The sequence below is a fragment of the Watersipora subatra genome, chromosome 7 (genome assembly GCF_963576615.1).
Source record: "Watersipora subatra chromosome 7, tzWatSuba1.1, whole genome shotgun sequence".
Classification (NCBI taxonomy): Eukaryota; Metazoa; Bryozoa; class Gymnolaemata; order Cheilostomatida; family Watersiporidae; genus Watersipora; species Watersipora subatra.
In genome coordinates, this window is record NC_088714.1 from 61,512,306 (window position 1) to 61,536,378 (window position 24,073).

At 32.1% G+C, this 24,073-nt stretch overlaps 1 protein-coding gene across 1 annotated transcript; it reads right to left on the reverse strand.

The window, feature by feature from the left end:
* Positions 1–1,900: 1,900 nt before the first annotated feature.
* Positions 1,901–11,702, reverse strand: LOC137399766 (sodium-dependent organic anion transporter-like). The gene is made up of 9 exons (XM_068085985.1): positions 11,430–11,702; positions 8,882–9,084; positions 7,609–7,755; positions 6,476–6,650; positions 5,949–6,167; positions 5,500–5,583; positions 5,091–5,238; positions 3,404–3,548; positions 1,901–2,656 (listed from the first exon to the last, which is right to left on the reverse strand). Exons 1-9 carry the CDS (start codon positions 11,668–11,670, stop codon positions 2,606–2,608), a joined length of 1,413 nt encoding a protein of 470 aa, XP_067942086.1. The 5' UTR covers positions 11,671–11,702; the 3' UTR covers positions 1,901–2,605.
* Positions 11,703–24,073: the final 12,371 nt, after the last annotated feature.

The following is a 24,073-nucleotide window of genomic DNA, read 5'->3' on the forward strand; positions in this document are numbered from 1 at the left end:
AATATCGGTTGTTTTTATTTTTGATAATTGTTTTACCAGATTGATTTTGAAATAATTATTATGAGCTGATTTCTCAAAGTGTTCGATTTAGCTTATAATCAGGACTAATTTTGTGGGCATTTTTACTTTATTCTGGATATTTACTAATCGAAAATCAGCCATCAACAATAACAAAAAAAGGTAAACTGAAGTAACAAGCAGATCCAGTAAATCAAGAAAAACTGTGTGCCTCTGAACCCAGCTGGAATAGGCTATAGACTCCATGCTATATTTTAATATCATTAAAGAAACTTGTTTTAGCAGTCTAAATAAAATTAAATTTGGTTTTGTGTTACAACTTAGCTTCATATTTTCATACACAACCTAGATATTGGCTGCTTGTGTCATATGATTGATGAACGATTTTGGTGACTGGGAACTGCAACCCCTAAATCATTTTTATTTATGAACACAACCAAATGTTTATAATTTATGACTTTTTAATTTACCATTCTGAAATGTTTGTCAACTGCTTAGGATGCATATACATATATACATATATATATATAATTTCTCTAAGTATGTGTGATGTATGTGTGTTCCTTCAGCTATTATAGTTGTTATTATAATAGCGTACCTGGACAATGCTTGCACTACGTCATGAGGGGCGTACCGTCATTAGAAGCCTAGCGCACATTAACCAGCTTACTGGAATTTTTCATTGTCAATGTGCCAGGCTAATAGTGGTACGTGAGCAAGTAAGCAAGTGGTAGGCAACTCCAATCACTTCTCATTGTTTATAAGCTGATTTTTAATACCGGATCAACGCCAAAAGGCACAGCTGGTTTCTTTACATAGTGACCAGAAAAACGCTTCTTAGTTAGTTACTGTTAGTTGAAAAAATTATTGGCCCAGCTGCTTGATATATATATATATAGTATATATATATATATATATAATATATATAATAACTAAAAGCAGATGCAAAAGCATATAAAAAGAAAACTATACACTAAAAACCTAAAAGATAATTAGGGGAGTATGAAATATTTGAAAAAAATATTAAGAAAAAAGTAAACTTTTAGTTATTGCGCTACAAATTTGTTTCGGGTGATGCACTCATCAGACGCGGTTGTACTAAAATGAAAAGCTTTACTGAATGTGCCGAAATGCCAGAAATGGGCTCGCTATGTTAATAATGTGATTTAGTGCTAAGTGTAACCGAGAAGATGACTCCTAACATGTCTGCAATTAGAAGTCAATTCATTTCTTTTATTCAATGTGCCTAAATGTGGTTTGCATAATTATTATGAAGTATTTTTTCTAGTAAACATAGTTTGTATCGTTTTGTTTTTATATGGTTGTGCTTGAGCTAATATTTTCCATGTTATGTTGTATGTTGAGTTGCTGTCTTTTAACTTCCAAATGTGCTTGCTCAGTTCTGTGTGGTGTTGTTTGTTTTTGTGGTTAAACGAGGCTTTATGATTGCTGTACCTAGTTTTAAATTCTGTTGAGCAAAGTCATATGTAGGTCGCTATGTGGTTGTTTGTATGGTTGTTCACTGTTGCTTGGTATATCACATTTTGGCTCTGTATTTTCCTTCCAAAGGGCAATTGTTTTTTGTCTGCAGTTGTAACTTTTTTCGTTGTCTTGTCTTTGTTGTGTAATGGTTTTAGAGAGAGTTTTGTTGCTCACATAATTGATTGTTTTCAAGATAGTAATTTATGTTGTAGTTCTTTAGCAAACAATCGTTGTCACTTGGACACAGCCATAAACATACATGCATTACCATCTTTGTTACAATGACAATCATGCAGCGGTTTGAGTCAAACTGTAAGTTAAATTTGACAAATCTATTTTGGCGTTAGACTTTTTTGTGCAACAACACTTTTTGTAGATTTAATTTGCACAGAAATTCAACTTAAAATATTAAAACAATATTTATTTGAATGCAAACTGACGCATATGAAAACCACATGTAAACAGTTTTTGTACAAAGGTGGTTGACAAAATGAATAATTTATTACATTAAATTTAATAACCCGCATTATTTCTATAGGGCCATTTGTTGTGTATCAAACTGACACGGTTCGCACTTGCTACAAAAAGATAAAAATAAACATAAACGTAAAACCTTTACTATTAATGCTGCATCATATGCAATTGAGTGGATTTTCTGTGTTTTTTAACTCTCTATGATGATCAAGTTCTAAAAATTATTTAAGTATAGAACAACAAATGCATTGAAAAAGGTTAAAACAAAAACAACAATAAATTATCACTTAACGAAAATGAAACTGAAAAAAGTTGTTCGGGGTTGTGCTCTCATTACTAGTAATAAAGTTGCCTATGCGTTACTTCTGGGTAAAACCAAATTTTTTTGTGTAAGGCAAGTTATTTATCCCTCTAAATCTTCTAATTTTACTTTTGCCCCAAAAAAAATCTTTTTGGGATTGAGTGATAATAAAATTAACTTAAATATCATGTCTGGCTTAGCCATATTCAGTTTAAAATACCATGCAATATCAAAATGTAATCTGCCTGAGCACTTGAGATGCCTTTCCTGTGGCAAAAGAGTTCACACTCTACATGTAGCTGTATATTTTGTCTTCTTTGCCTCGCACTTTCAGAACTTCTCTTCTTGTACTGGAACAGGGTTGTCAATGCCTTTCTTTTCCTACAAAAAGCAATAGCAGATCAAAAGTCATACTCAAATTTCACCAACAACCACCCAAAGAAAGACCATCAGTTTTTCCAGTTTTTTCGCCGTCCGGTTTCCCAGCTAAGAACAAAAAATATGTTGGCACCATTAGTAGCTGGCATTTGCTTTGTTTTGGGTGACAGCATATCTTTGTGTATAAGGCGAATTTAAAACTAATAAAAAAGTACCAAACTACGAGGTCGTCTTATACTCTGACGAAATGACATTACGCTACATTACGCTACAGCACACACAAACACAAAGCAGTGCTTTGTTGATAATGTTACGCTTTGACAGCAACAACAGTTTATGGTTGGTCATACGCTTGCGTGCTTATGTTCATCATATTTAACTTTACGTGCAGTTAATTTGTGCTAATATTACCGCTGACACAGTTAAAAAAATTACGTTTACTTCTAAAAATACAACATAACAATTCACTGCTTAGGGCTGTTTTTCTAGAGTGTCTTATATGCAGGGATGTACAGTACTTAATTTACAACCATGTAACTAGGCCTTAGATGTTCATTATATAGACAATTCACTTACATTGACTATGTAATCTATATGTGCTACAGCGGTACTATAATTATACACATATATGTACACTACAAATGTACAATATATACCTATCAAGCACTGTCTTTACTATATGATCAGCATTCAGTTGGTGCTAATTCATTAAGTATAGTTCGGTTGGAAGATCAGAGCTCAACAACAAACCTTAGATATTCCTTCAATATCATCCTCAGTCTCTATTTTGTCTTCTTTTTCTTTTTTCCTCAGTTTGTCATAAATAAGTCTTGCCGCAGCCATAAATGGAAATGGTATAAAAGTGCAGATTATGATGACCAGGGGAATAGCCGAGCTGAAATAGAAAGACCAACGGTTGCTCAAGAATTAGCAGTTTCTTTGTACTATTAAATATTTGTATAGACTATGTTATAAATTTATTAATAGTTTATTCATCCTTTATAATCAATAAATAAAATAATCAATATAATAATAAATAATAATGATATAATATATATGTAATATATATTATATAATATATAGTACATATTCTATAATATATAATATAATAATATAGTAATCAATAATAAATATGTATTCATCAACGAAATGATGGTTTTTATTACGTGCTAACAGAAAAACTAAAAAAGTATGAAAAAATTAAGAGTAAAAACCAAATGAAAAGACAGAAATCTGTAATTATTGTGTGAGTTAAAAAAATGTTTCATAAAAGCAACAATCTAATGGTAAACTTTCTAAAAGAGGCAGAATGTGAAATCGATAACAGTCTTTTCTGTTTCTACTACTTGCCATATTTCCTTGCTAGTGCAGTATTGAAATAGGCTCATCGTTTGCCAAATTTATGTGTACTTGTAGCTTGTTTGATTAAATTAAGACAGGCATCTATTTTACCTTTGTCTGTACTCGGTAAGTTCTGGTGTATTTTAGATTGCAGACCCCTTGATATAGTTATTTCATCTTTAAACTAATCAAAAAGTGATTATCAGATAATCCTCCTTTTTGGTAGTTTACTACCTTTTAGCTAATTTAGTTGGATGGATGCAGCACCCTATACACACTTTCTGAGAATCAATTTCCATACGGCTATTGGTTATTATGGCTACTGACACGCTTGAGAGTAGTGCTAATGGACAATAATGCCTGACATGCGAACGCCTGGTTGGGGTCCAATTTTCAAAAACGCCGAACAGTCAAAATCTCAAATTGCTCTCGGTAACTGGACCCATTATTTATATCACCAAGGCACCGTTTGTGCAACAGAGACTTTTCAAAAACACACAGCCTCTGCCTCCATTAAGCTAAGCAAACATCATACTTCATGATCGAGAGAATCACACACTTAGTTGCATATCAAGTCACGCCAGGCGAGGTGGTACACTAGTTATACTATGTGAGACCACATCCTTTAAAGATGAGCTTATACAAAATATGTAGATTTTTTCAGAAGCTATCGGTACATTTTATCAGTTTCAATTGTTGTTGATGTTTGAGGTGGTCTGCTTGACAGGATGTTTCGAGGTTAAAATCGGTAAAACTTGATAGCAATTAAAACACTTGGAAAAAAAATGTGCAAAACCATCACTAGCTGTTATCGTTGCAATAGTTGGTATTAACTATTACGCTCAAGTTGCAGTGTAACTTGCCTATTCTGTTGAACTCTCTTTAATTGTAGAAAATTTATTGCACTTTTGGTTGATGTGAATGCTTTGCGATCAAATTTTATTGATTTTAATTTTGAAACATTTTGGCAATCAGATCACCTCAAACTTACAAAAGTTGAATTGCAAATAATAAAATATACTAAAGAATTTGCGTAAGTTTTTCTTTAGACTTTTATTTGCTTGTAAATTTCAAAGTGATAAAAGGGCACTCCAACCTCATATCTCCGTAAGGCTGGTCAAGAGATGCTCGAAGAAAGATGACAGCAATGTTAAGGTTTTGAACAGCTGTTTCAATTCCAATTGTGACTGCTCGCTTTCTTCCTTGTTTGCAAGCAAGTGCTAGACAGAGTCCCAGTAAGCCTCCTAAATGACAGAAAAAAGTTCAAAAAATGGCAACAAATTTTTTGAAAGGTTTTTGATAAAACAAATTTTAGGCGTTCTCTATTGTAAAAAGTTATCTGTAACAAGTGAAGGTTTATAGAAGCTTCCAAAATTATTTCACGTAAAATTCTGTTTTTATTAATCCAAAAGATAGATATTAAAAATAGGCTCTATAATGTTTTTAGGTTTTAATGAAAACTATTTTCTTGATTCAAAACAATATATGGTCTTTGAGCTACTCACCAACGTAGGGAAGAAAGAAACTTGCCAGGCATAGCCTTAGGTCTGTAAAGACCATACGGAAAGCATAGCTGTTAACCACGGTACCTAAAATATTTGAAGTTCAAGTTTACTAACTGACTTTTTAAGCTTGGTAAAATGCCACTTCAAAAAGTCATCACTTGCCATAAAATATTTGATGCTATAAACTCACTCACGTACAGAGCAGTAACTTTATTAGTATAGGCCAAAATGGTAACAGATCTTTTTTATAATTTCATGCGTTTGATGTTTATCATTCCTTACTGAATCCTTAAGTTGGCCTTACTGTATCAGGTTTAATACTCTAATACTTTTTATAAGTATGTGGAAAAGTCAAAATTAATAAAAAACTTGTTGATAATTATACATTAAAGCTATTAAAAACTAGTTTTTTTATAAAGCAAAACTTTGAAACTGTGATAGGATCTTACCGTAGACAATGATGAAGAGCATAGTCAAACCTACAACAGCTTTCTGTGAATAGAGGAGAATCTTTGTGAGTCTAGGAAGGCATTTATTTAAAAGAATTCCAAATGCTAGAGGCCCAATAAGGAGGGCCAGTGTCTTAGCCATGTCAGCCATTGGCAGCTCTATTTCAGTACTTTTGACGATGTATACTCCAAGGGAGTATATCCACATTGGCAGAAATCCTGCAAAAATTACAGAGAAAATGTGTTACAATAAGCTGAAAAACTTTTGCAAATAAAAACTTGGCTAAACTTACCGCTTCCAAGTTTTTATGCTTTTAACAGAAAAACAATGAAAACTGTGCATGTGGACAGATTCACCAAGTATACATTAGAATTTATAGCAACAATTCCTAAAAACCTTAATCCTATTTGAGAAAACTGCTGCCAAGAGATTAGGTACTTTTAAAAGTTTCTGATTCAGCTATGGTATTGAAATTCAAGTTGATAAATTCACATTTAGAGCTGTCATGGTGCTGATAAACATATACCTAGTGCTGCGCAGGTGCTAATAAATGTCATGGTGATACTGAGGTCCAAGTCTCCATCAAGGACATATATGAAGATATTAGAGAGGCCTCCACCTGGAGCTGTTGCCGATGCAAAAATGCCAAGTTGAAGAGCAGGATGAACATCAGAGATTGCCAAGGTAATTATGAATCCAGTCTAAAAAATTTAGATTCATTTAAAACAATCAAAGTAAAATCTAAAGATGCAACAAACTTTTACCTTCGCTTTTTTCTTGTCAATGTGGTAATATCTGATAACATTGAAAGCTTAGCAATTTAGCCACATTGAAACCACAAATTTTAAGTATTTCTGTGCGCATGTATAACATTGTATTGGCATTTGTGATCATCAACCAAATGATGTGTTTCGTTACACGCTAGAAGACAAAAAGTGAAAAGACGAAAATCATAAATTATCTAGTGTTTTGACCAAAAGTATTTTAAATATTGATTATCTAATAGTATTGAAAAGGGTTCGGGATAGTTAATTGAAGGCTGTAATAACAGAAAGTTAATAAACGGAAACATTTTATTCTAGATGTAGTATGTTTATGTTGCGTAAAAGAGTCTTGTTGGATTCTCATAAATATACACATATTTATCTACTAATGTAAAAACACAGAAAATAGAAAACCATGGTTTCACACCTGCAATATAATATTTACCTAAGTATTATAAATGCTTCACAAATATTCCTATCAAATTTTTAAAAAAATTAAGTATTTTAAGCCAGTTTTTATGCTTGTGAGTTAAAATGTAGATTCTGTTTGCAGAGACAAAAGACTTTCTGATTCAGTAGAGAAAAAAATGAATTGATTTTTGGAAAAGATAAAAAAGGGTTTTAATTCTGTTCTAGTAAATCGCAATACAAATTTTGTTCAATAGAATAGTTTTTGTATAAGTGAGTATTTTGTGAAATAGTATATGAGTATTACAAAATAATTTAATTAAAAAATAAACTAAGGTGATGCTACCATTTATATCGTTGGTAAAATTTACTGCAGTCAGGATGCAAATCAGATGAGAAAAAGTAAAATTTGGCTAGCTATCAATCTAGCAAATAGCTTACTTTACTACAATATAAGTTGATTCGATTCAATTCTACTGTGTCTTACCAAAGGCATTACGAGAAACTGGCAAGCAACACCAATAGCAGGAGCTATTGGCTTCTTTAAATAGTCTCTAACTTTGCCGATATCAAGAGAAAGTCCGAATGTAAATGTCGCAAGTCCTGTTAGGATGATTATACCATACATGTATATCTGTAACAGATAAATGTCATTTCTTTGTAATTTTAGCCACAAATCTCATCACAAAACTAGAGCTCGTAGTTTTCCCAAAGCTAATATATATATATATATTATATATATAACATATATTATGGATATAATATATATAAATATATATATTATATATACATAATATATATAATATATATATATATTATATATAATATATATAATATTGTTGTAATATAAGTTAATAATAATCAATAATGTATTAATTACAACTTATTAATGTAAGTAATAAGTTGTGATATATATATAATATATATATTATATATGTATAATATATATAATGTATGTATAATATATATATATATTATATATATTACAACTTATTAATGTAATTAAAACATTGTAATATATATAATATATATTATATATATAATATATATATTATATATAATATATATATAATAATATTATATGTATAATATATGTATATATTACAACTTAATACCTCAAAGATGAACTTGCATTAAATTCTAGTAGACTTTTTAAGAGTATTTGTATTTTTTATCATTTGCAGTTTCTTCTTATGTTTGCTGTGATCTGACTGCCAGGATGTTTTGGGATGACAATTGACCCAACTTGATCATGGTTAAAACGCCAAATGGTCAATGGTCAATTCATGGTCAATTCAAAGTGCAATTATGACGCCTCTAGTCACACGAATTAGAGAAGCATAATGCTGCAACTTAAGCACAATAGCCACTAGCAACTACGTATAGCAACTAGGAATGTCATTTCATATGTATTTTTTCTGAACGTTTTAACCTCCAAGTTTTGTCGATTCTAATTTTAAGACCTACTGGAAATCTGATTGACTCAAAACTCAAAAGCAATCAATAAATATCAAAAGATTTTTGATAAAATCTGCTACGACTTTGAACAAGTTAATCTTTAAACCGAAATTATAAGTTATTCTTGTCATTGAAAATCACATAAAAGCTTTGTTGGTTTCATGTTATTTTTAGAAATTGTCCAACTCAAGTTTAGAGAGCACAACTCCAGACATAATTTGTATGTAATTTACTGTAAATATTGTTTGTTTTTATTGAGGTTGAAGATAAGTAGCGGCTTTAGAGTAGCTGCAACTTTTTACCCTATCAGGTATTCCTTCAGAAGGTCGGGTTACACCAATAGTATATTCCAAATAGTGTTCAGCCGTCTGGTTGTCACTGATAGAAAGTTTTACAATTCCAAGCAGGTGAGCTGAGATAGTGGCGCTTCTTCCATTGGCTGTGGAATTTTCATGACAAGTTACGTTATCAACAAATGGTGAAACATGAAGATTTCTGGCAGAACCTAAAATAAAAAACATAAGCTTGCAAGAGAAAGTTTGGAGAAGTAGAGCTCTTTATAGCTCGTTCAGAATTTTTACCTTGTCATTTTTGCAAAATAATTTAGTTATCAGGAACTTTATGTTTCTACTGTTTACAAGCTAAAAACTATATGCTTTTAGACAGATAAGCTATTTTCTGCTTAGGTTTTAAACTTCGTTGCAGAGCCGCTTTGAATAATCATAGAGAGGTTTACAATATGGAAGAAAGTGTAATCCATAGGCAAAGTGCGTGTATTAGCACCTAGAAGATTCTTTGGGCCTCTGCTCCTTTTATACGGTCCTTTTCCATTTTCATTTGCACGGTTTTTAATCTCATACGCTGCAATGTTCTTTCTAAACATCTACCTATGGCTTCAGACAGACAGGGTTTATATTATAGGAAAGATTAGTATACATATTTATTAATGAAAGTCGGCCATTTGACCATTTAATTATTACTACGTTTAAATGACTTAGTTTCTACCATCTAATTAAATCAAAAGATGGAAATGTCTAAAAGCAGCAAGTGCAGTGAGTTTTTTTACTCAAATTTTTTTTTTTATAAAAATTTTCATGCTTGTAAAAATTGAAATAATTATTGAAAATGATGTGCAAAAAATGCTGCGCAAGCTACTTTATTTTAAGCATCTTTGTGATACAGTTGTTCCTATGTTGAAAGCTGTTAAGCAAGAGAGAAGTGGGTCGCTGTGACCTCCAGCCTGTAATTTTTTGTTTTTAACAAAGCACCCTGCGTTCATCTTCAGCATTCCAATGTTCATTGAAACACTTACTGCACGGTCACTCAGTGTGAGTATGTGGGCACAATTCCAAATCTACATATTCTCTCAATAGAAATTTAGTTGCTAAGTGAATGATCTTATTTGAAATAGTTGTTTTTAAGTACTTAGTTTTTCTGACACAGCACTTTTTATTTCATTTTATCGATTAATAATTAGCATATTTTTGAAATTTTCAGCTAAGTAATAATCAACTATAATGGCATCAATAATAACAGTAATAACGATCACAGATATCAAACATTTGTATCACTAAACAAATTTTTAAAGCTGCATGAATCCATATTAAAAAAATTTTTGTGTTGTGGATCCTTTTTAATAATTAGCTCTGCTGCACTATCGAGGAGTAAACTCTAATCCTCAAACACAATTAGCTTGAAATACATTTACAAAACAATTTTAGTTGTCAACAAAAACACTTGAAACAGTGCTTAGTACAAAAAATAGCAAGATACTGAATACTTCCCGTCTTCAGTAAATAATGAAAACTTAGCTATTGCCTTTTGTTGAATGTTTGCAGTCATAATTATTTACACTCAATAAAAATAATATGATACGATGTATAATCTTTACAATAGTAAATGTCATTTCTGGGTTGAATTGAGATAAGAATTAATATAGTTTAATGCTGGGAAAGATTAATGCATTGTACAACTTTTAACTTGTACATACTCGTATATTAATAAACTTCCTTAAAATTTACCTTTTTAGTAAAAGGTAAAAAGCTACCACAGTTAATTTTTGTGGGCATCGAAAAGGGTTTGTCAAGTAAATCGGATGTGGGCTCGCTAAAAGGATCCTTCGAACATAATAATTGTTGGTCCTAAAAATAATAAGACAAATCTCATTGCTAGATAAGAGTTTTGCTGTTTCTTGTTTTTCTTTCTTGATGCTTAGATCTAATTCTAAATTAGAGCCACAAAAACAAAAAATTAAATTCGAATTGATTTTACCTTTTGCTTTGAAAGTGAACTTACAAACCTTTTGTAGATTTTATCAGAAATTATACGTATTTTCTACCATTTGCTATTGTTTTTTATGTTTGTGCTGATCGGACTTTCATGACATTTAAAGGTTAAAATTGATAAAATTTGATCGCAGCCGAATTGCTCAGATCATGACGTCTACAGCTGTAAAAATACTGACAGAATAGATAATTGTAGTGTTGCAGCTTGAAAGCAATAGCCGATGTCAAGGATAGCAAGTATATCAACTATCGACTTTATTTCACATGACTTTATTTTCAACCATGATCCGGTTTCACCAAAATTTTAATTTTATAACATCCTAGCAGTCGAATCACCTCCAATATCAAAAACAATATCTAGTTATAAAAAACTACTGATACTTTTTGGTAAAATCTATTTAAATCTTGTGCAAGTTCATCTTTGAGTGATGATTTTAGGCTTAGAAGATCAAAAAGAAGATTGGCAAAGAGTAGTCATGTCACTAGAATTGAACAAGTCATGATAGCTGAATATCATTCCTACTACTACTAATCCCACCATTCTAGCCTGATAAAAGAAACTCACCTGAATTAAAATTTAGCCTGAGGTCGGTCTTTGTCGTTTCATTGGCAGTGCAGTTAAATTCAAATTCCAAGAAGGCTTGTTCCTTTTCTGCCAATATGAAATTTACTGATTTGTCTTTTGTTTCGCTCGCTAGATTTGCTTTATCAAAAGGTTCTATTCTAATAGGAGTAATTAACAGCTCTTGACCACAAGTTATAACTAACTGTGTCAAGCAAAGAAAAACAGAGATCAGTTGCTTCATGCTGAAATGTCTCAATGCGACCTCCACGATTAAAGTTTCAGCAACGATACAACCTTTAATAGATCTAGTTGCTTATGATATGCAAACCAAGAGCCAAACAGCTGTGACTCTACTGCCATACTGGCTGTTGATTGGTACAGCCATAAGTAAAACCACGATAGCTTCTGTCATAAATCAGAAGACCAACTGAAAGAAAAGTAATTTGTTGGCATTTTACACGTAAAATGTCTGTTAGTTGAAAAATTACTTTAACTTTAAAAAAGATAGCTACGTGTAAGTGTCTGCTTCTTTGTGGCTAACTATAGTCTTAGTAAATTGTGCTGAAACCTTTCTCAACTCGTATTTTCACGCACAACTTTGTGCTATAAAAACAAACAAAGGTTGCACAATTTGCTTATTATCTGGTCATGGCTCAAACTTTTTTTTGTCTCGGCTCTTGGATTTTCTCAGTTTTAAAATCAAAATTTGTTTTTTTTGCATATTTGTCAAAGCATTTTAAAACTGATTTAAATTATTTTGCTTTTAAAATTGATAGTATTTGTTGAAACCTTAAAGTTTAATTGAGAATGTAGAAATCCTTACAGCACTTACATATAGCAATCAAGTCGGCATTAATTTAGGACTCTGACTGCAATGAAATGAAGCAACTCATCAGCATCTAAAAAATTCAGCAAATAAATAGTTATAGCCGTATGTGTAGCTTCATTAATTTGAAAAAAAGTTTAAGGCCTCTTTAATGATATGTATTAAATCTGTCTGTATATATGATATATGCCTTACAAAATCTCACGTGTTTATAATATATAAACCTATGCCTATGTATAATATACCTAACTCTATATACATGTATATATATATGTTTATATAGGTACATATTTTTACATGCATATACCTACAGTATATATTTATATATAACTTGCATGTATATAATTTACAAAGTACCACTTGCTTTTTTATTAATGAAGTGCACCTTTTGCATTTTTTAACTATACAAGATTTTGTTAACTAGCTGGTAGGGTGTCATGATGGCCTAGTGGTAGTGTTTTTGACTGTCAACCATGAGTTGGTAGTTTGAGTCCTGCTTAATGCTAATCTGAGAAAAGCTTTCAGCAAGCTTTCAACCCTAAATAGCTGGGTCTTTCGGATCTAGACCATAACTTGGAGGCTCCATGTACCATAGTGACAGGGTGTGCACATTGAATATCCACCTCTGTCCTCCGCACAGTGGGCAAGTACAATGGCTACCTGGCTCTGTCAAACTGGACGTGTTGTAAAAGCAACCCTTCAGAACAATTGTACAGTTCCAGAAGTGGTAGATATAAAGAACTACCATACTGCTCAACCCAAGCATGCATCGCTAAGATGCAATTCGTTGTCGATTTCCAACAGACAATAGTCAATAGACTAATTTGGACATTTTTTCTAAATTTTTCATTTCATGATTTTATAATTAATAAATTGCTGCTTGTATCAATTTCAAATTTTTAAATTAACAAAAAACTTCTTATTACTCAAAGTCACTTGTAGCATTTTCAGCTAAATCACAAATTGTTCATAATTTTTTAAACACGCTTAGAAATTAGTACCATTTAAACTACTGACAAAATTAATGACAAACAAATTAAGGCAAGCTCAAGCCTGGCTTCTTCTGTTTTTAGCTTGAGTTAATAGCATAGCATAACTTCTGCATTTTTGACAGGGACCTCGTTCATTCTTGCAGTTTTGTTAATAATGCAAAAAACATTTCTAAACTTTGTCAGCTACCGTTTGACAACTTCATGGCTAAACTCTGATATAGCCTTATTTAAATCTAAGTACTCAGCCAAGTGAGCACTCTATCAACTTTTTAACTCGTATTACCTATTACTAAGTCAAGGACAAACCAACTTGGCAAATAATTATGTTAACTGAATTTGACTAACTTTTTTTAAGAGTGGAACTTTAAAAAAATACTAAATAACAAATAGAGCAGATAGATATTCTAGTACCTCAACTGCCTATTGTGTTTAAGCAAGATAAGTGTGAGCATGCTCAACCCATGCTGTTGCTTACAGAAGTAGAGCAAACTTGGCTTTATTTTCAGTAGCTGACTTTAGCCACTAATTACTGAGCATTATTGAGTTACTGTAATACTCATGAATGACCTGAGACTAACACTCTATTAAGTTATTGACCCTGAAAGTCTTGTGTACTTAAAATGAGTTTAAAACAGAATAACCTGCTTTTATTCTTTAATCCAATTGTTCCGCAAAGTTATGTATTTAAGAAACTAATTTCTGGAGCTGATCAAACAATATTGGATATCAATTAGATTAAATATAGATACATGTAGCACATGTGTTTAACACATTTATTACATAGGTGTTCATCTGATTCAAAGCTCATTTCATAGGCGAATGAAGAACAAGTTCGAACGTGATACATCAACACATACGTCAACAAGACATTGGCTAAAACTTCAAATCTTAAGATAAATAATCATTTGAACGATCTGTTACATATCAGCTAAAAATGTCACTAATCTTTTTACCTAAAAACTCACTGTTTTTAGCGAAATATTTGCAATTTTTTAGTAAATTGTTTCATCGTAATATAGTGTCTTTGTTTAAAATTCAAGTGTTCTCAAACAATTCAGCTGCAACATTTAAAATGCAAAAGAAGTTTATCAAATAATAGCAGTCTGAAAAGCATCGAATATCCCAGCTAAACTGTACTGAGCTATCACAAAAAACTAAAATTTACATGTTTTACAAGAAATCATATTAACAATATTTGATGGAAACAAAAATATTTGAAACATTACCAAAGACTTATTGAGGCTTTTTACCTAAAGCTGGTAGTCAAAGTTAATGCCAAAAGATTTGTAAATATAGGAAAAAGATTTAATGATGTACATTTAGTCTACTTCACCCAACACTTTGAGGCATGAAGTGTTGAGCCCGTAAAAACATCAGAAAAATATTTAAACAAGAATTATGTTTCATAAAAACAAATGCATCAGTTTTACTACTAACCAAATCAACAAACTCATGACCTCGTGACCTCGTGACCTCGTGACCTCGTGACCTCGTGACCTCGTGACCCTTATAGAAAACTTGGCAAATATATTGTACCTGTAAACACAATGGAGGTTCATTTTCTATAGCTTTTCAGAAACTTCTTTACAGATAAGATTGGTGGACAAAAGATTGGTGTAAAATGAATGCAAAAGAAATTTCTATTTAAAACTGAACTTTTACTTACTGGTTGTTGGTTGAAGATTGTGAGTAGATACTAAGTTACATAAAAAAAGATGCTTCTGTCTATTTAGCATTGTTAACAGCTATCCTCAACTGGCTATTTCATATCTCTGTCTCTAATTCTACAACTTAAAACCTGACTGATGTTAAAGATGATCTTTCAAAGAATTCTAGTAGATTTTATCAGAAAGTATCGATGATTTTTTATCATTTGCTATTGTTTTTGATGTTTGAAGGAATCTAGCTGTCAGGATGTTTCAATATTAAAGTTTACTAAATTTGCTCGCGATTGAAATACTCAGAAGAAATGCATGAAATTAGGTCACTAGTTGCTATCATTGCTATAGTTTATATCGGTTATTGCTTTTAAGTTCAGCGTTACCCATTTCAACCCATTGTTAACCCATTGCAACTACATGTACATTATAAGCGTCATAATCTCACTTCTGCTTGATCTGAGAGGTTTAACCTTGATCCAGTTTTGTTGATTTTAATCTTAAAACGTTTTGGCAGTCAGATCACCTCAACTATCAAAAACAATTGGAAATGGTAGAAAAATAGCAACACTTTCTGATAAAATTGACTAAAATTTTGCGCATGCTAATCTTTCTTTGCTGGTTCTTAGTTAGAACACCTGGCAAGAGTATTGGATGACTTATACAGATAAATTAATACTTCTCAAATATTCACACAGTAAAGATTGTTCTTTTAATACTATTGATTAAGTTCAATATTAATATAATAAAATAATCATTCATGATGTCATAACATAAGTGAATAGATATTTCTTTTACCTAAAAGGTACTGTGCAGCAAGTCATAAACTTACGACAAGTAAAGTGGTTAGGAAATTGAATCATTTGTTTTAATGGCCTATTGCTGTCAAAAAATACATTTTATGTAAGTCATGAGATTAGCTCTTCAAGCTTCCAAGCTATAGAAATACCTTTTAGTGAATTTGATACCCTTTTATTGTTGTAATGAAAATCTCACTGTTTTATAAAAATATTCCCTGCAGTATGAGCTGAGTCTGTCAGTTTGACTGGAGCCAGCATTAGAGTTTATATTAGAAGATTGCGAGATTCGGAACTCGAACGTCTGCCACTCTTGGTAGCAGCCCCGCACACTAACACCTGCGCTAACCAGCCACTTTGCAAGGTTTCCGAACAATTGTACACATAGTTATTCCATGCACTTTATCGGATACAACATCTCGTGGCTACATAGACTGTGGTGGTACTAGCTACTTATAGTTCTCTTCCACGATCACCTGAATTTCACACATGAGCTGTTATTGAGTTTTCATAGCAAAGAGCTAAACACTCTCATGCACCTGGCAAAATATATGACAGCATTTTCATGTATATAGTCTTAATACCGGTTAGGTGTCTTTTTGATGCGCTCGCTACATAAATACAGATTATCCTCTCTAAGTTTTTCCTGACGTCTAATTGTTTTATTGGTTTAAAAATACCTTTTGTGCGGTTATGTGTAGTTATACCCTACAGACTATTTTTGAAATGATCTAACATTGTCGATCTCACTATTTTGGTTTGTTTCAACGTTTTTTAGAAAAAGATTCTAATATTTTGGGTTGCTATTTTGGTAACTGAAGAATGGGTAGATGCTAACAAACTTTCAAAATTACAAATAATATTTTTGGTAAAAAAATTGGTCTATAGAAATGTTCAAAAATAAGCCTAAGTTGAAATCTATTTCTCTAGTTATGCACTGGTGGCACTAGCTACAATTAAACAAATCTAAGCTTTGTATTAATTTCATTGCAGCATTTTTAATGGTTAGCATAGGTTGTGTAGACTTTATTTTTATAAAATACAAATTTAAGACACTGGTAACACTTTTAAGCGTGCGTCTGAGATAATCCAGGAAATTGTTTTCTTACCCTATCCTACTCTCGAGTTAATTCGACTCACTTCTTCTTACATATTCAGTAGGATTACAAAAATTTGTTGTTTTGTGTGAAGTAGGTTTAAGTTATACGTTTTCAGCAAAACTCAAAAGTTTTAAAATTAATTGGGTAATTAATTTGAAATGTTGCCAGAATACCGAGGGCACTATTAATCAAACAAGAAATGGAAAATGGCTGCTGAAAGAACATTGGTTCCTAATCACACCAGATTGAATTTCTAAGTAATGAAGTTTTAAAAAAGGTAAAGCAAGAAAGATTGTTTTTAGCAACAAGAGCTTTACAGTAAAAGTGTCTTTTTTGTATTCATAAAAATATACACTCTCTATCAGACTCATTTTGCAGCAATCATTATTTCTCTTCAATAATCTCAAAAGCTTCACTTTTTTGCAAGAATGTGAGAAAACCATTTACCCTGTTTTTCTGTTTTATTGTGTGCTACAAGTGTGAAGCTTTAGAGTGATATATTGAAGTGAAAAAAATTGTGCTATTTGAAATGCTTTCACAGTTTATGGAAAGTTTTCAATATGATCTAGGATAAGGAGACTTGGTCATACTATATGAGGTTAGGTTCTAGTGTTAAGATGTCTGTCATGTCAATGTCATGTCTGTCATGTAAATTAATAAACTAAGACCGGTTGTAATAAAGCAAAAATAGAAAAAATTGTTAACTAGAAATTATGCATAATTAACTTAATGAAGATCTAAATAAATAAATTAATAAACTTGCTTTTGATCAGTTGTTAAGTTTCAGTACTTTGACAAATTCTGTAGCTGAAAATAGATAACGGGTAATGAACTGAATTTTGTTTCACAAAATTATGCTGTGAAAGTTAAAATTATAAAAACGCAATAATGCAAAAAGGTTTTGTGATGAGTGCATTTCCTATTCTTGCTAATTGTTAAAACATAATCATTGTAATTGGTAATTAAATATAATTAGAATCAACATATTGTCGACTATAATGCTTGTCACAATTAGCCGGTAGACCTATTGCGATGAATATCAAAATAGCCTGTTTGTGGAAACTTCACAAACGGCAAGCTTCTAACAATCTTATTGAAGAAATGCCTCCTTAAGTAGATGAAGTCTGTAAGAGCTTATTATTCTGGATTAGTTCACTTGAACTAATCATTATCCGTGGGTCAACTCAAACTCAGCTCGTGAGCTAAACACTTCTATTTTAATCCTTGCAAGAGCCTTCACCTCCAGCTTATGGCAGAATAAAGGATCAATGTAAAAGGCTTCTACAACATTATTTTAACTAGGTTACAACACAGTTCTGTTGGTTTTGGTTTTGTTTGGTTTGCTTGAATTCATGCTTTGCTTTGACTTAATAGCTCATGATAAGATTCTGTACTTTTGTACAAACCATGTTTCTCTATTCGTTGCCGCCGCTAGATGCTTCAAAAAAGATCACATCACACAGGATTCAAACTTGAACATTTAGCTTGGCAATCAGGCACACAACTATCTGTTTTACTTACCCACCTTCTCACATTTGGGAATAATTTCGCCCTTACTTATTACATATGATTATCTCTCTCATGGCACCCAGACTACTAAAGTACAAGTGCTAACCATTTTTCATTTACTTTAAATATTTCACAAGATCATGAAGCTCAAAAATTGTCTTTCGGATAAAAACCTATGACCTAGTATTAACCCTGAAGGCACTTCTAATAACTATTTGGCTCCGATTAAAACAGGATTTTAATGGAGATAAGGCCATTGATTTAAAGTGGTCAATTTCTTGTGCAATCTTTAAGCAAGCAGCCTTGATTGGCTGAACCGAACCAGTATCATGAATTTTAACCAATCAAAACATGTGTAAGATATGACTACTAAGCTGTTGTAATGTGATGAATGACAGCAAAGGTTTTAAACATCACATAGTGCTCCACTTAGACGAAATTTAGACTGCTAATGACTTATCTGTTTTTACTCTCTAGAGAAGCAAAATGGAGAAGCGATGAAAACTTGCTTTTATCACTAAGTTACTCCGAAGGAATGTCAACCAAAGCAGTTTGATAGCTACTTGTGGCAAAACCAAACATTAAATAGTATTAATGTTTATATCTGTTACCGTGTTCAACAGACGTAGCACCATAAAGTTTGAAGTTAAAAGCTTCAAACAAATCACACATTGCAAATGGCAACTGAAGTTGACCTATTTATCACATTGACGACCACGGTTCCTAAACATCTTTACTCTAAGATCAACTTAGAAAGGTAACTAAGAGCAGGGGATGTTGATGCATCTATAGCTTATCGTAAAAATCTGAAATGTTCATGAAGCAAAACATGGAGAAATACTTAAATATTATGTTTAAAATTTTTTTCCTCTGTATTACAAAACTAATTGAAAATAATATTACCATTTATTTATGAAAAAAAATTAATTTACTGTTTCAAGAGAAAGAGAATTCATCTGACAATAGATGCATAAATTATTGTGGTATGAAGGAATTTCATCAGCACGGTCAATATGGCACTTGCTTGATTGAGTTAGGTTTGCAGACAACAGCCCAACCTGTGAGCAAACAAATTTAAACAAAGATTTTCACTACTTAAAGATGCGTTCAGATTCTATAAGGGCCAGGGTGCAAAAAATCAGGGTACGGGAGACATGTTCGACTTGCAATTCTCATCTCTTTGTAATGCTCTTTGAATTACGATTAGCCTTGACCGGGTACACAATGGAACGCATTAAGCTCTAGTTAAAGCATTGACATTTGACAAGCTTAGGTGTGGTATGCATCATTAAAAGGTGTAGCTCAAGATCTCCATCAATAATTAGAAGTTTCTAGAATATGATAACTGAATACCAGTGAGTTAGCAATAAACTAGTTATTGTGTCAGTCATGCTTAAAGCAGCATATAGAGCATAACTTCAGGTTTGTGAATTTGTGTAGGACTACATCAATGCTTATGTCGTTTCTGGTATAGACGTTTGTGGCTAAACTTTGTCATTGCAGTGTTGTGCAGTTGCCTCTTTAAATAAAGTCTTTTTATAGAGACATACAGGGCTGCTTATGGTCCAGCAGTCTGAGGATGTTTAATGGCCTGTATGGAAATCATACCTAGTTCAAAAACTTTATGGTTGAGGGAACAATATATTAGCTAAACAGGATGTTAAGAAACTAATGATACGCCTACTAACTGAGTCAGGAGACGTAAGATAGCTATGAAAATTGTTTTCAGCAGGTTTCCTTGTGATCCGCAATTCCTTAACTCTTTCATAAAAGCTAGCAAATTATCCTTCTGTTCCTCAGCGATCTAGCAACAAATATCATATCAGAACATGATTGTTCCGATTTTTTTATTTTCGTACTTTTTTGCCTACACTGACTAACATGTAAAATTTCAAACAATGTGGCAGCTACCTTACGCCAGGTTTGTACAAACAACAGAGTGTTGGCTAAATGGTGTTTGTTCTAAGAAGTGACAAGCCTCTGAAAAGGGCATGAGAATCTTGAAACTTCTACACAAAGTTCTTTGTTACCTTGGAAACCACGCATGAATCAAATGGATTACCCATAGGTCATGACTGGCTGTAGTTTCTAGTCAACAACCCATATGTGTTGCATAACATAGTCTAGTGGTTCAATAAGAATTATAAACAAACTTGTAGAACACTATAGTGAACACTGACTTCCTATTATAAGCAGTTTTTTTTTTAAACCAGTTAGTTTTGTATTTTAGTAATTATGGTAGTACTGCAGAAGTTTGTACTACTTCTGGTATTTTAACAATTTTGTTCGTAACCCATTCAAGAACTATTGTTCTGCAAGACCATACCGTTTTCGCAGCATTTAAAAGTTGAGAGCTAAGAACGTTTGTCAACCAATCTATGTTCTTGCTATTATAAAAAAACTTTTTGTGGCCAAAAGATTTCAGCCCAATTTCTCACTCATATTACACAAAAGACAATTTCCTTGAGAGGTAAGCGCAGCTTTGTTAACATGGTCAAAACTTATAATATTTCAATAAGCTACATTGAGATGTGCAGTGTCAGCTTAACAGACTTAAAATATATCTAAGAATAAACCACCTTGCTGCTGAACCTAATACTAATATTGCACCAGCTACTGATGTAGAAGTATCTTTTTAGTCGATAGTGTATTAGTTGCTCGAGCATAAAGTTTACCTACATATGTTTTTTGCAAAGATCTGTGAACAGGATGTGGTCTATCAAAGCTATAAAAGGTGCTTTATAAGATCAAGCAGGGAAATAATGTGTTGTTGAGGTTTGATGTCTTCTGAGCCATAACAGTTTGAGTGCATCTAAACTTCGCATAGTAACCAAGAAAGAGGCTTGCATATTTCTCTGTCCACGTAACACGAAACATACACTTAAAGAACCACTTGTGCTTTTGTCAGCCACTTATCAGAGATGACCATTTATATAATGAAGTGTCTTTGTGCAACATCGCTTGCATAAACCTTTATTTAAGCTTACTGGTTAATATCAATAGTAAGCAGAAGAGAGTCGTTGGCAAGGTCTATAATCACAACATGACCAAACAGGCCTCAAGTATTGCTGTTCTTTTATTTAGCTATTTTATATAGGATGTGCTGCAGTTTTTGTAGCACCCAAAAATAATCCTTAGTAGACTTTATTAGGCTGACTACTGTAAAGCCAAATAGAGAAGTTTAAGTTGCTTCAACATCGCTTTACTATCGTCTCTTCAGCAACCACTGATCTTTGGACATCATTGATTGCACTTTAATCTACTTTTACTTTGTGCACTATTCGTAGGCCCTCGCTGTATTTGAAAGATGAACTCGAGCAAGATTTTAGGAGATTTTATCAAAGATTATCAGTATTTCTCTACCATTAGCAATTGTTTTTGATGTTTGAGGTGATCTGACTGCCAAGATGTTTCAACATTAAATTGACAAAACTTGATTGAGGTTAAAAAGCTCAGATTGAAAAAAATGGGACTGAGACGTTTATAGTTCAAAAGGGGCAGACAAAAAAAAGCCTAACACTGCAACTTGAACGCAATAGCTAATGTCAATTATAGCAACTATATCAACTATTCATGGTAATTTGAGCTTATGTTTTGTTTCCTAGCGATTTAGCAGTGTTTAAGTTATGATTAAGTTTTGATCTTGAAATACTTCAGCAGTCACATCGCTTCAAACAAGAAAAAGTATTCAGAAATTATAAAAAAGTACCAATTCTTTCTGCTAAAATCTATTGCAACTTTATGCAGGCTCATCTTTAACACCTACAAGCGGGTCTTCTATTTGTATAAAAATAGAAAAACTCTATTTGTGAACAAGGTATTCATTTTGAATAACAACTTTGACCAAATATATTTGTGTGTCAAAGCGTATCCATGTTCTGAATCTTTTTTTGGTTGTTATGGCTGCACGTGCCTGATGTTACCATTTAAGCAAAAAAGTATAAAAAATGAACAAGACCGTAGGCAAATAAGAAAGGAGAAAAAATTAGGTTTCAACACAGCATTTATCATTGGCCCATTAACAACATCTGTCTTAATCATTTAAAGATTTTGTAGGAATAATTGGATTTTGACAATATATTATAAGTACAAATAGCGTCAAGTTTTTTTATTAAAGGAACCTTTTGCAGGTGTAGAAAAGATTGAAGGATCAACAGAGCTGTGAGGCACGACAGCTGCACTAGATAAATAGGAGGGAGCATACACTCTATTCTAAGAACTGATACGCTCCGAGTTAGGTCTATACAACTATTATCACCAGCTCAAAAGTCTGCACCAACATCACTTCTTCTCAAGGTTTAATCAGCCTAAGAAATTGATTAACCCTGATTAGCATTGATTACACTGAGAAACATGTCCAGAACAACAGAAAGAACAGAGTAAGCGATCTCTTGAAAATCGTTTGTCTGAACAACATGCTAACAAAATGATCACCTTTTGCTTTGCTGATGTTTTTGTTCCTGAAGGACAAAAGTAAACTGCTTATAGATTGAAATGTTTTTCTGAGCAAGAAAAATAGTCTTTTCAAGCTAGAATCCTTTTTACATTGTTTTTTACAGAGCGAAAGTCAAAATCATCAAAAGAGTTTGAGAAATCATTGTCAAGATCTTCTACAGCAAATTTAAGGAGCTAATTATTGTGTGCTGTTTATCACCTTATTGTGTGCGTAATCACCCTGGCTTTGAAATTAGTTAGGACGGATGTAGCATAGCAGAGAAAAGTTGTTCTGTTTCACTTCCGCAAGGTTGATTCCACCCACCATGTGACAATTTATTCATAATAAAGCTTGAATAAAATGGTTCATTCGCAGATGGCAGGTATGAAGCAAGCTGAATGATAGGACTTAGTGTCAACATACGATAATCCAGTCATTCTAAGGACAAATAGAGATGTTTGGTAGACATTGATTTACATCTTATTTGATATAAACCTAAAGAATGTTATTAGGAGTGCGTATTCGCATTTGTCTGAGACACACCACACATTATTAAACCTTCAAGAAAAGCTTATCCGTTTGTTTTAATCTTAAAGTGATGTCTATTATTATTACTTATTATCATTACTTATTAAGATACAGGGCATATATCAGATCTTAAAGTGATGTCTATTATTATTACTTATTATCATTACTTATTAAGATACAGGGCATACATCAGATCTTAAAGTGATGTCTATTATTATTACTTATTATCATTACTTATTAAGATACAGGGCATATTTCAGATCTTAAAGTGATGTCTATTATTATTACTTATTATCATTACTTATTAAGATACAGGGCATATATCAGATCTTAAAGTGATGTCTATTATTATTACTTATTATCATTACTTATTAAGATACAGGGCATATATCAGATCTTAAAGTGATGTCTATTATTATTACTTATTATCATTACTTATTAAGATACAGGGCATATATCAGATCTTAAAGTGATGTCTATTATTATTACTTATTATCATTACTTATTAAGATACAGGGCATATATCAGATCTTAAAGTGATGTCTATTATTATTACTTATTATCATTACTTATTAAGATACAGGGCATATATCAGATCTTAAAGTGATGTCTATTATTATTACTTATTATCATTACTTATTAAGATACAGGGCATATATCAGATCTTAAAGTGATGTCTATTATTATTACTTATTATCATTACTTATTAAGATACAGGGCATATTTCAGATCTTAAAGTGATGTCTATTATTATTACTTATTATCATTACTTATTAAGATACAGGGCATATATCAGATC